The following is a 16,567-nucleotide window of genomic DNA, read 5'->3' on the forward strand; positions in this document are numbered from 1 at the left end:
GTAGGAGCTTGTCCATTTCATCCAAATGTTCACATTGATTTGAATCAGGTGATCAGCACATCCTCTTTGGAATAACTTGGGTTGAGGTGCCGGCCCCTTCTCATTCCTCACATTGGACATTTATGCTTGGATTCCTGACAGTCACACCTTCCCTCCACCAGCCGCACCCCCATCGCCCTGACTTCTGGGCTGCAGACAACTCCATCCCTCTAGCTGCTCAGCTCCCAAGCTATCCCCCAATCCACACCGTTGCCAGGCCTGGGGCCCCTCCCTGCTGGGAGACTTTACCCTCTTTCACCTGGATGCCCAAAGGGCCTGCCACCCGATACGATACCGCTGCTTCCTGCCTGGCCCCCACCACTCTCAGAACAGCAACCAGAGGGAGTTTGTTAGCATCTAAATCACACCGTGTCACTTTGCACTCAAAATCGTAAAATACTCTCCATTTCATTCACGGTGAAAGGTAATGCTGAAAACGGGCTCCGGACACACAGTCTCTGGCCCTCATCCCCTCTCTGACCTTCCCTTTCTTAGTCTCCACTGGCTCACTCTGCTTCAGCTCCCCTGGTCTCCTTACTGTTCCCCTAACACGCCAGGCACGCTCCTGCCCCAGGGCCTTTGCACTACTTTCTGGGCCCTCTCCTGGGATGCCCTCCTCAGTTCTCCGCATGGCTCCCTCCCTCCTTCGAGTCTTTGCTCACATGTCCCTTTCTCGGAGAGGCCCAACAGGCTGCCCTATGAAAACGGGCATCCATTCCCTCTCCGACCTCCACAACCCGTTCTCTTTCTCTCATTCTCCATCCTACTTATCACAGCTTATTTATTGTGTCTAGTGTTCATGTTGTATTCTCCCCGCCCCCAACTAGAATGGCAGCTGCAAGAAGGCAGGGATCTCCATCTGTTTGTTCACCTGGAGCCTAGAACACGGCCTGGCCACCATAGGTGCTTGCTGGGTCGCTGTGGAATGAATCGCTAGAACTTTTCAAGGATGACCTCATTCAAGCTTTCCAGCAAGTAAATGTTATCCCCATCTTCCCGACGAGGACACCCCCCCCCCCCCCGAGATGGTGACTGATGTGCTCAAGGTCACAGAGCGCGGCAGGGGCAGCACTTCGGGAGGCCCGCAGCAGATGGACGGGGTGAAAGCGTGGGCCTGAGGTGAGTGTCTGCAGACTAGACTGAGGAGGACCTCTCGGCCAGTTTGGGGGATCAGCCACCTGGACGGGTGAGGAAAATCTGATGCTTGTCGGTTCTGAGGTGAGCGATCGGGGACTTGGTGGGACCACGACAGAAACGGGGAAACAGCCCACCCCTTGTCTTTGGACTTCATATCTGTGGTGTCTGTTTGCAGATCTCTGAGGAGCTTAAGCTGGGAGAACTTTCCCAACAGAAACCAAAAGGGAAATGAAGTCATATTTGACCACATAAAAATGAAAATTCAGTGTATATAAATCTTTTCCAAACACAAAGTCAAAGGCAATGGATGATCCTTGAAAATACTGTGCTAAGTGAGATAAGCCAGACACAAAGGACGGATACTGTACGACTCCACTTGTACGAGCTGCTTAGAGCCCCGTTGGGTTCCTAGGGACAGAAAGTAGGATGGGGGCGGGGCATGGGCTGGGGGAGGGGTGGGGAGGGCACGGGCTGGGGGAGGGGGAGGGGGGGCTAGTGTCTAATGGGGACAGGGTTTCCCCTGGGGAAGATGAACAGTTCTAGAGATGGATGGTGGGGATGGCTGCACACCAACCTGAATGTACTTAATGCCGCCCAGATGGGCGCTGAAAAAATGGTTAACGTGGTAAACTTGATGTTATGTATATTTTGTTACATTAAAAAAAAAAGGTCAGGGCTTCCCTGGTGGCACAGTGGTTGAGAGTCCGCCTGCCGATGCAGGGGACGTGGGTTCGTGCCCCGGTCCGGGAAGATCCCACATGCCGCGGAGCGGCTGCGCCCGTGAGCCGTGACCGCTGAGCCTGCGCGTCCGGAGCCTGTGCCCCGCAACAGGAGAGGCCACAAGCTCCGCATCAAAAAAAAAAAAAAAAAGGTCAAAGGCAAATGGCCAAAGGATTCCTTGCCCTGTAGCTGTAGCAGCCACTGGCTATTAAAGACAAAGCCCCTGGTCTACTGGCCACAGCCAAGAGCTGAATGAAGGTGACGGTCAGCTCCCAGGGCCCCTAATCAGCACCCCCATGTCGAGTAACTTCGGGGCAGTTGGATTAGAGACAAGGCTGACATCTCATCTTCCAGCCTGGGCAGGGCGCCCCAGCTGGAGCGAGGGCGGGTGACCCAGGGCCGAGTGGAGGGCCTGGCCTCTGCCCAGGGGGCCGCTGCCTGAAGCACGCTAGCCTCCGGGCTGGGCCCTTTCTCCCCCGCCCCCCTCCTATCTCTCCTCACTCACATTTTGGCCCCACTCACTTTTCTTCGTCTCCCTCTCGAGAGCCCCTCCCTTTTCCTCCACGCTTCGCCGGAGTGCAGGACCCGGTGAGCTTTCGCTGGGCCTCGGGAAGCACACGTGTGCGCCCAGGTGCCAGGGGGCTTTCCAGGGCAGTAATCTGCTTTTGGCTAAAACTGGACCTGATCTTCTGTTAGCCCTAATCATCAATTAGCACCCGACTCTGCAGACGGTCCAGGGGAGGGTCCAGGACTCACTGCCATCGCCACCTCCTCCCTTTGCCCTGTCCCCTCGTTCCCCAGGGTCTTGGGGCAGCCCTGCCGCTGAGCTCAGTCATTGGTGCCATGCTGGACAGGGGCAGGCTGGGCAAGCGGTGGGCCAGCTCTGGCTGGAGGGTTCACAAAGGGCTTCCAAAGGGCCCGCGGCAGCCCCGTGAGGGAGGGGGGTAGGCAGGGGCAGGCAGGATGGGTCCTCTCCCTTTAGACAGAAGGTGAACCTGGCCTGAGAGGGAGGGGTCACCCCACTCAAGGCCACCTGGCCAGTCCATGGCAGTGCTGGGAAGCCAGTGCTCAGAAGGGACCAGGTTGAGCAGGTGATCCCAGAGGGGGCCCACCAACGGCTCTCACATTCTCAGGTGTGCTGATTCTTTGACTCTGGTGGCGGGGGGACAGGCAGAGCCCCCGGGGATCCAGGAAGAGGGAAAAGCATGGCCTTGGAAGTCAAAAGAACCTGGGGTTGAGCTCTAGGCATCTGACCTTGTGACATCGAGTGCCATCACACATGCCATGTTCGCTTTGTGAGCCCCTCAAAACCCCTTTCAGTCCTTTTGGTTACGTACCCAGAAGGAGAATTGCTGAAGCACGTGGTAATTCTATTTTTCAATCTTTGGAACTGCCAAACTGTTTTCCACAGTGGCTGCACCATCACCATCTAATTTTAGAATAGTTTCATCACCACCAAAGGCATCCCCATCCCCGTTAGCAGTCACTTTCCATCACCCCCAGCCCAGCCCCTGGCACCACCAGTCTGCTTTCTGTCTCTGTGGGTTTATCTATTCTGGACATTTCACATACACAGAATCATAGCGTGAGGTCTTCTGTGTCTGGCTCCTTGCACCTAGCATCACGTTTTCAAGATTCGCTCATGTTGGAGCATGTGTCAGAATTCCATTCCTTGTTATGGCTGAATAATACTCCATTGCACGGGTGGAGGGCATTTTGCTTATCCGTTCAGCTGTCGACTCACTTTTGACCTTTTGTGAATAGTGCTGCTCTGAGCATTCCTATTCACCTTGTGTGGAAACACGCAAGGCTGCGGAGTTGGGCAATTAGCGGAGCTTTGCTTTTGAAGGCAAGTCTAGAGCGAGGCTGTAGTCACGGGCAGGCCAAGGAAAGCTTGTCAACCCAGGGGAGGGAGAGTTGAGGTGGGGTCTGAGGGCTTCTGGGCACCCTCAGCTGCTTCGGGAGGGCTGTTGGGAGGGCCTGGCTGAGCTCCCTGGTGACGGAACGAGCTGCAGCCCACAGGGAGCAAGGCGGTGGGGTGAGGGAGAAGCGAGATGCACGGCGGAGTCTCTCCCACCCCAGGCCTGTCCATCCCTTCCCGGGGAAGGAGCCCCACTGGCACGACTTGCATCCATCTGGGCCCCCGAGATGGTCTGACCCACAGGGAGGTTCCAGCTCCAGGCCTCAGCCCCGCGACGTCACTCGGGGAGCGGCCGCTGGGAAAGGTGGGTCTGGGCTTCGGGCTGAAAAGCCCGACACTTGTGCCTGCCCGGCCTAGGAGCAGACGCTGGACGGTAGAAGGGAAGAGAGGACAGGGAAACAGCAGCGAGGGCCCACGGCAGCCTCCACAGCCACCCTGGCTCTGAGCCCGGCTCCCAGCAAATCCCTCTGAGCCGCCCTCGTGGGCTCGCCTTAGGAGCCAGGAGGCCCAGGGGTGGGGAAGTAGGAGGTCTAAGTCCCAGGCCCAATTAAGAGATCAGATGGCGAAAGGTTTGGGAGCTTTTAAGGTGAGGAGAGCTGGGCTGGTATAAAGCACCGTGACCGCCGGGCAGCGCCAGGTCCGCAGGCATCGGGGACAGGGTTTTCCAGAGCCATGGCCCAGCAGTGGGGCCCTCAAAGGTTTGCAGGTGGGCAGCCACAGACCAGCTTTGAGGACAGCACCCAGGGGAGCGTCTTCACCTACACCAACAGCAACTCCACCAGAGGTGAGCAAATAGGTGCCGAGGCTGGGTCATGCTGGCTAGAACGGCCCTCCTGGGACACAGGCCCGAGTGGCCTTCTCTCTTAGCCTTTATGATAACATGAATGGGGGGGGGGTCCTCTCTGAACGTAAAAGGACACCGTAATATCGAATACACACTTTCAAACCACACGGGCTTCCCAGACCCTCTGAGAATTCCTGTCCCAGGAAAGTTCACGAACTCTTCCCGTCTGGCCCCAGACTGCTAGTGAGCGCTCAATACACTCATCCCTGAGCTTCCGGGGAGGGAACTGGGCCTGACTCATCTTTGCATCTCCCAAAGCCAAATGGAGGCCACCAGCAGGAGTGACAGGCGGGGTTGGCCCGCAGGAGGGTGAGTGACTTCGAGAGCCTAAGGGGAGAAGAGACCGTGGTGGTGGTGGCCATCTTGTCCCAGTTCACGCCCAGAGCCCTTGGACTCTGGTGGTACATGCTAGGGAAGAGGCTAGCTCGGCTCCTGGGGCAGCTGTTCTGCTCCAAGCTGTCCCAGTAGAGAGGGCTTTGGCCCAAAAGAAAGCCGAAAACTCCATCGAGGCAGCCCGAGTTCTGCCCTGGGCATGCCAGCCCATCAGAGACCTGAGGACTGTACTGACCCTCAGCCCCTGGCCCCCCTCCCCGGGTCCCTTCTTCAAACCAAAGACCTTCCGTTCCTTTAAGAATGTCTCACGTGCTGCAGTTTCCAGAAGCCACACCAGCTCCTTGACAGCCGTGAAGTTCACCTTGACCTGACAGCACCCCAGAATGTCCTCGACGTAGACACAGCAATGCTCTCCCTGGAGGCCCACGGGGCTTCATCGATGCACAAGATTCCTTACTGTAAAATTTTTTCAAAAGTTCAAGTGTCTACCAAAGTAGAGAGGAGAGTATAATGGCCCCCGGGTATCCATCACTTGTCTTATTTCATCTCTAACCCCCTCCACTAACCACTCCTGCCGATTTCTGGAAGCAGATCCAAGACATCACATCATTTCCTCTGTAAATCTTCGGTAGGTACCAGTAAGAAGAAAGGACTCTTTAAAAACACTACCACAAGGTCATACTTCTAGAGGTTCCCCCTCAACCTCCTTGCAATTTATTTGTTGAAGAAAGCGAGTCTGTTGTCCCCAGTTAAGAGATCAGATGGCGAAAGGTTTGGGAGCTTTTAAGGTGAGGAGAGCTGGGCTGGTATAAAGCACCGTGAAGGTCTGCCGGGCAGCCAGGCGGATGTGTCCGGTGTTTGGGCGAGCTGCTGACACTCAATGCCAGGACCCATTAAACCACTGGGGATTTCGAAATGGTGACACTGGGATTCTTCTGACCCTGTCTTCATTTATTAGCTTCACTACTTTGATCAAGAGAAACACGCTCTCACGTGCCATCGGGTTGCCCAGGGATACGGTGTGCGTGGGAAAGGCAGAAGAGATGCTTGAGTCTCCTTCTATTTCGCCCAGTTCCAAATAGTGACTTGGTTCCCCAATGGAGCCCGTTGGGTTTGACCTCTGCGTCTCCTTTCTCTCCCACTAAGAATCGTGTTCTTAAGGGCTGTGGGTAGAGTTGGAATTAGAATATCATTTCGTTACTCATTTGCTTTATCTCAAACACGCTGAAAATGGTCTCAGAATGATGACGCCAACGCTATCGCCAGCAACATCATTACCCAAAGCTTAACCTTTGGACAGGTCTTTTCATCCTTTGGGGACGTGCCACCAGGCTCGAATAGGCAAACTAGCGTCTTTTTGAGTCCCTGCGAGTAGCCCCTCTCTATGTGACCATGCCACCGAGTGCATATGCGGTCAGGTCCATTTGTTTTATTTTTGATTTTTCAGGGATTGCTTTTTAAATTTTAATGTTGTTTTATAATTATGGAATAAAATATTTACAAGGCTCCAAATTAAAATCTAGAAAGCAAGGTATACTGGAAGAAATCTTGCTTCCTGCCAGCCCCCATATCCAATTCCCTCCCGCCCTGTATTTCTCAGGAGACCCTTACCTGGGAGTTGACTGTGATACCCTTTTTGCACTCATTTCTTCACAGAACTAGACCTGAAACTTCCAGGAGAAGGGGGCAGGCCGGTGCACCTGCTTTTGCTTCCCATGTTCGGAGCGCTCCTGTCCCTTCTGTGCCACACACGGCCCTCGTCCCTGTCTGATCCAGACTCTGTGGGTGGTCCAGGAAGGACGGTTGGGCTGCCTTGTTTCGAAACCGTCCCAGCCCCTCACTTGCCTGCACGCCGGAGCGCTCCACACACCTCCTAGTTCCAGATGCTCTGCTCACGCTAACCCATTGGACTTTCTGGGTCAGATGTGCTGGCAACTTGGGGGGTTGCTGTTCTCGGGCCCAGCAGCAGCCCCAGTGCCTTCCCTCTGCTCCCTTTTGCACAGAAACGGGCACTACACAGGTGTCGCGCAGTCAAAGGCCTGTTCCTTGGGAGCCTGTGGTGTCTAGCGTGGTCGCAGATATTGTCGGCAGGTTTCTGGGAGCTCCCTGCGGTAGGGGCGGATGAGGCCCAGGCACAGAAGGGTTCGGGGGAGAGGACCAAGCCAGCCAACCACACTCCAGGAGGCCGACGTGGCACATGGCGGGGCGCAGATCAGACGGGCGCGCGGCACCCGGCAGCGATGATGAGGGGTGCTGCCTTGTTAAGTTCAAGGATGCCCGTGCAGGCATCTGGCAGGCCGTGGCCTCGAGCTTGAGAGACGGGATGGAGGGAAGGTTGTCTGCAGGCGGGCAAAGCTAGAGGGGAAGACCAGTCGCAAAGGTGAGTGCGGCGGGCGGAAGGCAGGAGGGCTGAGGGGAGATTCTGATGGGGTGAGGGGGGTGGCACAGATGCAGTTGTGCCCTCTGTGTCTCCTGCCTCCAGACCCCTTCGACGGCCCCAATTACCACATCGCCCCCAGATGGGTGTACCACCTGACCAGCGTCTGGATGGTCTTCGTGCTCATCGCCTCCATCTTCACGAACGGGCCCGTGCTGGCAGCCACCGTGAAGTTCAAGAAGCTGCGCCACCCTCTGAACTGGATGCTGGTGAACTTGGCCGTCGCTGACCTGGCGGAGACGGTCATTGCCAGCACCATCAGCGTTGTGAACCAGATGTACGGCTACTTTGTGCTGGGCCACCCCTTGTGCATTGTGGAGGGCTTCACTGTCTCCTTGTGTGGTAAGCCAGCCAGGGCCTGGGCACAGCCTCCCGTGCGTAAAGGAAACACTCACGCGGCAAAATCCGCAGGTGTGCCTCTGGGGCGTGTTCGAGGCACATCTCTGAACGGGGACAGACAGATCCACATAATCTCAGAACAGTGTGGGAGGGGAGGCCTCCGAGATATTGAAACTAGATCCTACCAGCCCCATTGCTAATATCTCCGCGGGTTGTGACCCTGTTCACGTCAACTTTGGCCATAAGCACCTGCGCTCCCGGCTCCGTGCTGTAAGGTATCTAGGATGCTGCACACAGGGTCCGAGGCCTGCGGGCCTCCCATCCAGACAGTGAGCACATGGCATCACCAGTAGCCTCAGAGGAGCGTGACTTGGAGGAGGAGGCGGCGACGAGGGAGCCGAATGTCGACTCAGCGGGACAGGAAGGGGCACAGACAGCTGGGCTGGCTGGGTGGCCAGAGCGCGGGTGAGCACACAGCGGGCGGCGATAGGCCTCAGGACGGCACGCTGAGGAGCGGGGAGGAGGGGGCCCCGTGGGGAGACCGGGAGGAGGCTGGCTGACGGCGCGGGGGCTGAACAAGGGAGCGAGGGCTGAGCCAGGGAGAGCAGGGTGTGGGTCTGCACTGGGTGCCCGGCAAGGCCAGGGTGGCGGGGTTTCCTTGCCAAGGGCCCATGAAGAAGAGGAACACAGGCGGGCCTGACAAGGCCAAGGTCGCCTCAGAGGCCCTTGCACCACGTCCCCAGGACAGAACCAAGGGCTGTGGGGTTGCAGCTTGGCGTCCACCCGAGATGACAGGGAGCCCAAGGGCCACAGCACTCACCACGTGCAGCCTGTCTCCAGGCCCCCGGCCATCAAAGCAGTGAAGGCTTGCAGCTGCCTTCCCATTTTTCAAGTTTCCCAGGGCCACCTGGTCACAATGCCTGGGTCCTTAGCTTCCACACCTAACTTGGGTTTGTCTTGTTACCGCCTGAAGTGATCTCCAATTCAGATTCTGAGGAGACGAATGACAGAAAGACACTAGGACTAGAGGGACAGGGGAGCGGGGACCTGGTCAATGACTTGAATTACTAGTGGTGTCAGCTCCACCAAGTTACTTTACCAGGGAAGGTTAGGCAGAGAAAGTCCATCCCAAGTTCCAACACTCCGTGCACCTCGGTAGCTGGTGCCTGGCGCCCCGGGGTGGCTCCTCGCTTACGCCTGTCTTGCCTTTGTAACTGCTCGAGGTCTGCTCTCGGGTCACCAGTTTTGGGGACACAGACACCCTCAGCCCTCTGGGGAAGCCTGTGGACCCCTTCTTAGAAGAACGTTGGCAAATGTGCACAATGAGATCCATAGGATTACAAAGGAAGCCAATGATACTGAAATATAGTTATCAAAGTATTAAACACTAGTGACATACTCCTTCATTAAAAGTATTAGTATTGGGCTTCCCTGGTGGCGCAGTGGTTGAGAGTCCGCCTGCCGATGCAGGGGACGCGGGTTCGTGCCCCGGTCCGGGAGGATCCCACACGCTGCGGAGCGGCTGGGCCCGTGAGCCACGGCTGCTGAGCCTGCGCGTCCGGAGCCTGTGCTCCGCAACGGGAGAGGCCACGGCGGTGAGAGGCCCGCGTACCACACACACAAAAGAAGTATTAGTATTAACGGTATTTTTAGAAGTATTCGTGACGCCATTCTTTATTAAGGCATCAAATAACTGTATCTGGCCAGACAGTCACTGAGATGTCAAAGTAGTAATGAATATAGTCATACTGGGAAATGTCTGCCACCCCTGTAAAGTGAGCAAGTCACGGGCACTGCTAACGCTACCACACTCGCAATGGAAGTAAAGAAGGCCAAGTGTCCAGTAGAGCGTACTGGAAACAAAGACATCATTTTCCCCACCCCAGCTCATGGAGCCCCGGATTCCATCCACAGACCGCTGCATGGTGGGCGGTGCTGAGAGGCCCGGGCTGAGGGGAGGCCTGCCGACCGGCAGGAGGGCACAGCTTTCTGCACACGTCCTGTTTCCTTGCTCCGGGCTGGGACTGCAGTACCTCAGTGTGGCCTCATGTGTGTACGTGGCCGTCAGGAGTTGCGCTGACCGTATCACAAGAAAGGCTGGTGGCCGAGTAAAAGAGAGATGGGAAGCGAGGTGGGCCATGAGGCCAAATCAGAGCAGGCAAGGGGAGGCGGGCGCAGGCCCAGTGGGGAAGGAGCCGGGAAAGCAGGGGTTAGAGAAAGAAACTGACCAAGAGACCCGCTGCTTCCCGGACCGGAAAACACTTTTTGGAGAATTAGCTTTTGCAGGTAGGTGGGGGGTGTCCTCTTGATCTTGAAAAGCGTTGACTCAAAGCCCTCCTCTGTCTGCTTCTCCCCCTGCAGGGATCACCGGTCTCTGGTCCTTGGCCATCATTTCCTGGGAGAGGTGGATGGTGGTCTGCAAGCCCTTTGGCAACGTGAGATTTGATGCCAAGTTGGCCATTGCGGGCATTGCCTTCTCCTGGATCTGGGCTGCTGTGTGGACAGCTCCACCCATCTTTGGTTGGAGCAGGTAAGGGTGCCAGGGTGCCAGGAAGGTGATTCGTTTGGAGCAGAGCAGGGAGGGTCAAACTCGTGATTCCCTTTGTGACCTTGGGGCAAACCATTTCCAGTCCCTGGGCCTTTGTGGCTCCACGAGTAAACCGAGGGTGGACCTGACTCTCGCTGAGACCCCTTGGAGCGCGCACTGTCTGTGAACGCGTGACTCTGCCTGGCTGCAACGTGGAAATGGGCCCTGTGGTCCCCAAGCCTCTGGAAAAGTCTGTTTCTCCCAAACAGGAGCAGCTCATGAGAACACATAGAGAAACGCTGCCGGCTGAGGCCACAGGCACGTTTGGATTCCAGAGCCCTCTTGCCTACTCTGCCCCAGGCCTCTTTCTTGCACCTGCCGAGGGGCCCCCTTTCCGAGGCTCCTTGGGTCGTAGGTACACCTGGGCTGTCGGTTACAGTGTCCTCTCCAGGTGGATCCTTTGGGGGAAGTCCCGCATTTCCAAGGAAACGGCTCAGGTGTTTGAGGGGGCTGGACGGGACAAGGCCGTTGCATTTGTATCTTGCACTGCAGGCTGGTGAACAAGTTCTGTGGTGCCTGGAGAGGGTGTGGTCTTTCTTTGGGAAGCTGCCATCAGTGCGAGGAACCAGGCCCTGTCTGTCCCCTCCTCATGCTCCCGTGCCCACAGTGGCTGCGACTGTTGAACACGTGCTCGTTGAATCCTCAGGCACCCTCTTGTCTTAACACCTGTGAACCCCTGAGTAAAAAAAGAAGGGAACGTGAGACCAGAGACGGACAAGGCTTTCCTAAGATCCTTCTGAAGGGCTTCCTTTGGGGGTGATGAAAACGTTCTGGAGCTACAGACAGAGGTGGCGGTTGCAGAACGTTGCGAACGCACTAAATGCCTCCGAATTGTTCACTTCATGTAACGTGAATTTCACCTCAATGAAAAAGCCCAGCAACCTTACCCAAGTCAGTGGTGTGCTGGGGCGGGCAGGGGCTCGGGTCCCTGCCCACCTCAGGACGGGCTGCCGGCCCTTCTCCCCAGGTACTGGCCCCACGGCCTGAAGACGTCGTGCGGCCCGGACGTGTTCAGCGGCAGCTCTTACCCTGGGGTGCAGTCTTACATGATCGCGCTCATGATCACCTGCTGCTTCATCCCGCTCAGCGTTATCGTGCTCTGCTACCTGCAAGTGTGGCTGGCCGTCCGAGCGGTGAGCCCCACACCCCCCCCAGCTTCACCCCTGCAGGCAGGCTCATGAACGCCAGGGAGGTCTAGGCTGGCACAGAGGACCGCCCAGTCCGCTCTGCAGCCCCGGAACCAGATATCTGGAATTGCCAGAATCTGCCAACGCCTTCGAGGTGGCAGGCGCAGCCCCGGCTCCCTCGGCCTCGCCCCTACAGGGTGGGAAGGGACTGCCCGCCTCCTCGTGGAGGGACCCAATAAGGGACCACAGCTGCATTTCCTCCTGATCCCGGGGGTGGAAAGCCAGCCTCTGCCACGGAGTGGAGCACAGCCGGCCAGATCCAGAAGCTAAACTTGCCAGTCAAGGGGTGTTTTGCAAAGGCGGCTACCGGAGCGCTCGCGTCCCGTTCACGTGCCATCTGCCCCCCAGACCTGTACTCCCCCCTCCCCCCGGGAAGGTGATCCCCTGGCGTGGGAAATCAGAGCGAAGCAGGAGAATGAGATCAGGGTCCCGAGCACCGTGCGTACGTTGTCCCTTTGTCAATCAGCTTACCTACAATCAGCCATCTGTCCCTGTTGGGCTCCTGCCTGGCACAGGGAATAAGAGGCCTCTGGGGCGGCACCTTTCCTCTACGAAGCGGCTTGTGCCCACAATCGGATCAGCATGTGCTTATGAGCTCTTTGTGGAGTGGAGGCCACGGGCTGGAGCTAAGCTCCCCCGACCTCACTGCCTTCAGTGTGTGACCTGTTCCCTCCTCGCTCCCCTCACCGCGTTGGCGGTCAGGGATCGGAAGCTACTTAGCCGACTCCCACAGGTATCCGCACACAGCTGGGTCCGAGTGAGCTCTGGGCTGCGCAGCCCAGGCTCCAGAACGCGCTCCAGCCCTCAGTCACCCCTCGTCCCCATTCAGCTGTCTGCCGCCGGTCCCTGCCCGCAGCAGGTGGCGGCCGCCCCTGTGTCTTCTCCCGCCCGGCCCCTCAGACCTGACCATGGGAGGGGACACTCTGGTAAGGGACCAGGTGAGGCACAGCCTCCTTACCTCCTTCACAGACTCCTAACAGGAAGCAAGCTGTGCCACCTCCAAGCCTGGAAGAGCTCCCACAAGGCTGGCCCCGCTCAGGTGGCCCGGGTACTGCACAGCTGGGCCCATCTGCTTCTCCCCGCTACCCTCCCTGACTAGCTACCCAAGCAGCAGCAACATGGAATCCCCTGGGGTACGGAGCCCTGAGGGGTCCTCCCGCTCAATGTCCCCGGGGCCACTCTCTGTCCCCCCCAGGTGGCGAAGCAGCAGAAAGAATCCGAATCCACCCGGAAGGCGGAGAAGGAGGTAACCCGCATGGTGATGGTGATGATCTTTGCGTACTGCCTCTGCTGGGGGCCCTACACATTCTTTGCATGCTTCGCCGCTGCCCACCCTGGCTACGCCTTCCACCCTCTGGTGGCCGCCCTGCCATCCTACTTCGCCAAAAGTGCCACCATCTACAACCCCATTATCTACGTCTTTATGAACCGGCAGGTAAGGCACGCAGTGGACAGAGCAAACCGGAAATGGACCCCGGAAGAGCCCGGGGATGGCCCCCACCTGGAAGCGTGTCTGTGGGAAGACTGACAATGACCCCCAGGACAATAACCGGGGAAGGCTGAGCATGCGACCCAGCCCCAGCCAGCCCTCCCTCTGGATCCCTTTATGATCTGGGCCTGAGGGTGGGCATTTCCTCCAGTGCACTGAGTGCTGTGTGCCCCTCCCCTCTGCTGGCCTAGGATTGCCAGATCGTGTCTCTGTGTCCCCTAGGCATGCCCTTCTTGATTTCACAGACACCACTCTTCTCTTGAACTGACTCTTTCCATCTTCAAACGCTGACAGTGACCAGGACACAAGGAGGCCCTTCTTGCCTGGACTGATCTTTGGCTGCCGTGACTTCATGGGTTAGTTCAGGCAGGACACGCTGTGGTCCTGCTAGATGGCAGCCCACGAGTCCTAGGCCTCTTAGTAGGTTACGGGTGATTCAGGCTTATCATCTTCCAAGTGCAATTGCCTGATTCGTCCTTGAATCCATCGTATCCACTTCACTGAGGTGCAGCTGTGATGTGACTTGAGGATGACTAGCAAGGTCTGTGGGTCGGAAATACCACCCCCTCAGGGGCATCCCATCTCACCATGGTAACGTTTAAGTATCAAGTAGGACCGGCACCACAAAGGAGTCCCCGGGACTCCACTGTTGGCACCTCAACACCCAGAGCATAGCTCTACGCCTGACCACTGTTTCCTGTCTTTCACATGGGTCTCTTTTTAGGTCTGGCTTTTAGTCGTGGAATCCTAGGCCATCTTGCCAAGTATTGTCTTCACTTGAGCCTTTCCATTCTCTCCTTCTGGAACTCCCCCTCCTCTACAATCATCTGAACTTCCAGACTCTCCAGACTTTCGAACTTTGCTTTCACCCTTTCCACACTGTTATCCCTTCCTGTTGCATTCAAGAGAGAATGTTCTGGAATTGAGCTCCACAAAGACGTGGAATTTTGCTCTTTTTGGTTTGCTGCTGATGCCCCGAGGACACAGTCTAGTACAGAGTGGGTGCCCAGTATGTAGATTATATCTCCTATCGTCACTGAGTTAAGAACAATGCTTTGAGGATACAAAGCAGAGGCGTTTGCTGTATATTTCGGGCCTCTTCTCGACTACGTCCAGCTACTCCAACATCAAAACTCTTAAAAAGACCCATAATTGCTGAAATCAATAACAAGAATGGGGCTCACCTGCCAGCTCTTCAGCTGAGTCAGTTCTGCTGTCCAGCCCAATGTTATTGATTTCAGCAATTATGGGTTTTTTTTAAAAGAGTTTTGACATTGGAGTAGCTGGACGTAGTCGAGAAGAGGCCCGAAATATACAGCAGATGCCTCTGCTTTGTATCCTCAAAGCATTGTTCTTAACTCAGTGACGACAGGAGATACAATCTGAGAAGTGAATACAGCCCACATGCCTTTAGGGGTGGAGCAGTAAAGAGCAGGGCGCTCCCGATGCCAGAAGACTCTCTTGGCTGAAGAGATGATCGTTCTGGTGGCAAGAGATCTGAGATCAAGGTGTGGGCAGTGTTGGTTGTTTCTTAGAAAGAGTCTGTTCCAGGCCCCTCTCCTAGGTCCTGACAGGTACCCGTAACCTCCGGTGTTCCTTGGCTTGTAGACGAGTCTCCCCAATCTCTGCCTTTACCTTCCCTCTGGGTCTGATTCCAAATTCCCTTGTTTTCATGAGGACACCAGTCATTGGATTAGTGCCCACCCTACTCCAGCACGACCTCATGATAATATACATCTTAATCACATCTGCAGAGACTATTTCCAAATAAGGTCACAGTCACAGGCTCCAGGGGTCAGGACTTGAACATATCTCTGGGGGAGCACAATTGGGCCCACAACAGTCACCGTCAACTGCTAAATCAGATGACTTAGATAATCGAATACTCAGGAATAGACCATTCCCACGTGCAAGGAGTACCTGGAGGCTTCCCCCACTCCCCCTGTAGATTGTGAGCGTGTAAGCCATCAAGGTGACACTGAACAAACGCTTTCCTCGGAGTGCCCCAGCATTACATTTAGCGTAGCATGTTGGCCCTGCCTGCTCTGCTCAGTAACACTTTCTGTCCTGCAGTTTCGAAACTGCATCTTGCAGCTTTTTGGGAAGAAGGTGGATGATAGCTCTGAACTCTCCAGCGTTTCCAAAACAGAGGCCTCATCTGTCTCTTCGGTGTCACCTGCCTGAGTCGCCTGTCTCCCACTGGAAGACGTAACCGGTCCCACCCTCCGGGGCTTTGGCCACCCCGCCCCTGCCCCTTTTCTCCATCCCTGTGAAATAAATGTAGTTTCTCTTTGCCAAAAGCAACCGAGTCATAGAGGCTGCCACTGCAGTTTTGGGGCACTCGAGCCTCTGAGCGCTGGGTCACTGGGTCGTGAGAGAGCACGTAGGGGAGAGAGGGGCACAGCACCGTACTTTGGAGTTGCTCATCTTTTCTAAGCCTCGTGTCTACAGACGGGATAAAAGGATCGCAAGAAAGGCGAGCGCGAGGCGGGCGGGCGTCCATGTACCTCTCATTGGGCTGCTGGTGATGGAACAAGAAAGGGAGAGCCGAGAAGCAGCTGCCTGGGGAGGCGGGAGAAGCTAGCGAAGCCAGGCCCTTTAAGGCCCCTCTGGTAGAGGCTTGGAATCCCCGGAACACAGTCTCCATCTGGAGGGGACCCGGGCCTGCCAGTCTGCGGCGGGGACGGCACACTGCTTCTGCCAGGCCAGGGCACCCAGCCCGATGAGCAGGAGTGCGGTGCCCGTGCGCAGGCGCGAGCTCAGCAGCGGCACTGGGCAGGCGCACGCGCTGGAGACCAGGACCCGGAGGACGGTGGCCAGTGTGAGCAGCGGGCGCGCCCAGCGGCACAGGCAGCCCCGGGGCCGGATACGCACGCTCTCTGTCACCTCCAGTTGGGTCACCTGCTGCAGAGCCTCCAACTTGGCTACACGGCTCTTGAACGTGTCCATAACCTCCTGCAGGAGGAAGAGAGTGACGCTGTCACGCCAACCTCCCGTCCCCCGGGGGTACTGGAGCCTCAGTGTGCGAGTTTCCAGATCGGCTAAGCCGGAGCCGGAGCCGGGGAAAGGGCGGCATGAACGGGAACACGGGATGCTGTGGGGCACAGCTTGAGGACCTGCCTCTTCCCTCGGTTCAGGGGTGTCAGAGCGGATTCACTCATCTTCTGCTTCTCTCGTCCCCACGGCCTTCTCACTGGCCGCTTCTCACAAGGTCCCCCTGTGAGGTTCTCACCCGTATCTCCTTGGCTCTCTCGTAGGACAGATAGGCCATTCTCTCCTCGGTGCAGGCCAGATTCTGGTTGAGGTGGTAAATGTTGTCCAGGTGCCCCTGTAGGTGCTCATTCACCTGTCCTTCCAGCTGCACTTGTCTTGGGAGCAAAAGAGAAAGTAACACTCCCTGAGCGCCCGGCCCCAAGCTTGTTCTGGGGCTGAGCGGTCCTCCCTCAGGACTAGACTTGGGTTCAGAATCCACCTTCCTCCTCCTCCTCCAGGGCTGCCTCAGAACACCCCAGGTGCACGTCAGCCACACACCCA

At 56.8% G+C, this 16,567-nt stretch overlaps 1 protein-coding gene across 1 annotated transcript; it reads left to right on the top strand.

The window, feature by feature from the left end:
* Window positions 1-4,422: 4,422 nt before the first annotated feature.
* Window positions 4,423-15,328, top strand: OPN1LW (opsin 1, long wave sensitive). The gene is made up of 6 exons (XM_032619988.1): window positions 4,423-4,601; window positions 7,477-7,773; window positions 10,132-10,300; window positions 11,325-11,490; window positions 12,740-12,979; window positions 15,107-15,328. The coding sequence occupies exons 1-6, from the start codon at window positions 4,490-4,492 to the stop codon at window positions 15,215-15,217; spliced, it is 1,095 nt and encodes a 364-aa protein (XP_032475879.1). The 5' UTR covers window positions 4,423-4,489; the 3' UTR covers window positions 15,218-15,328.
* Window positions 15,329-16,567: the final 1,239 nt, after the last annotated feature.

The sequence above is a fragment of the Phocoena sinus genome, chromosome X (assembly GCF_008692025.1).
Source record: "Phocoena sinus isolate mPhoSin1 chromosome X, mPhoSin1.pri, whole genome shotgun sequence".
In the NCBI taxonomy this organism is placed as follows: Eukaryota; Metazoa; Chordata; class Mammalia; order Artiodactyla; family Phocoenidae; genus Phocoena; species Phocoena sinus.

Coding starts and splice junctions, on each gene's coding strand:
- OPN1LW (XM_032619988.1), top strand. CDS start 4,490: ATGGCCCAGCAGTGGGGCCCTCAAAGGTTTGCAGGTGGGCAGCCACAG. Junction 11,491..12,739: donor TGTGGCTGGCCGTCCGAGCG/GTGAGCCCCACA, acceptor TGTCCCCCCCAG/GTGGCGAAGCAGCAGAAAGA. Junction 12,980..15,106: donor ACGTCTTTATGAACCGGCAG/GTAAGGCACGCA, acceptor TCTGTCCTGCAG/TTTCGAAACTGCATCTTGCA.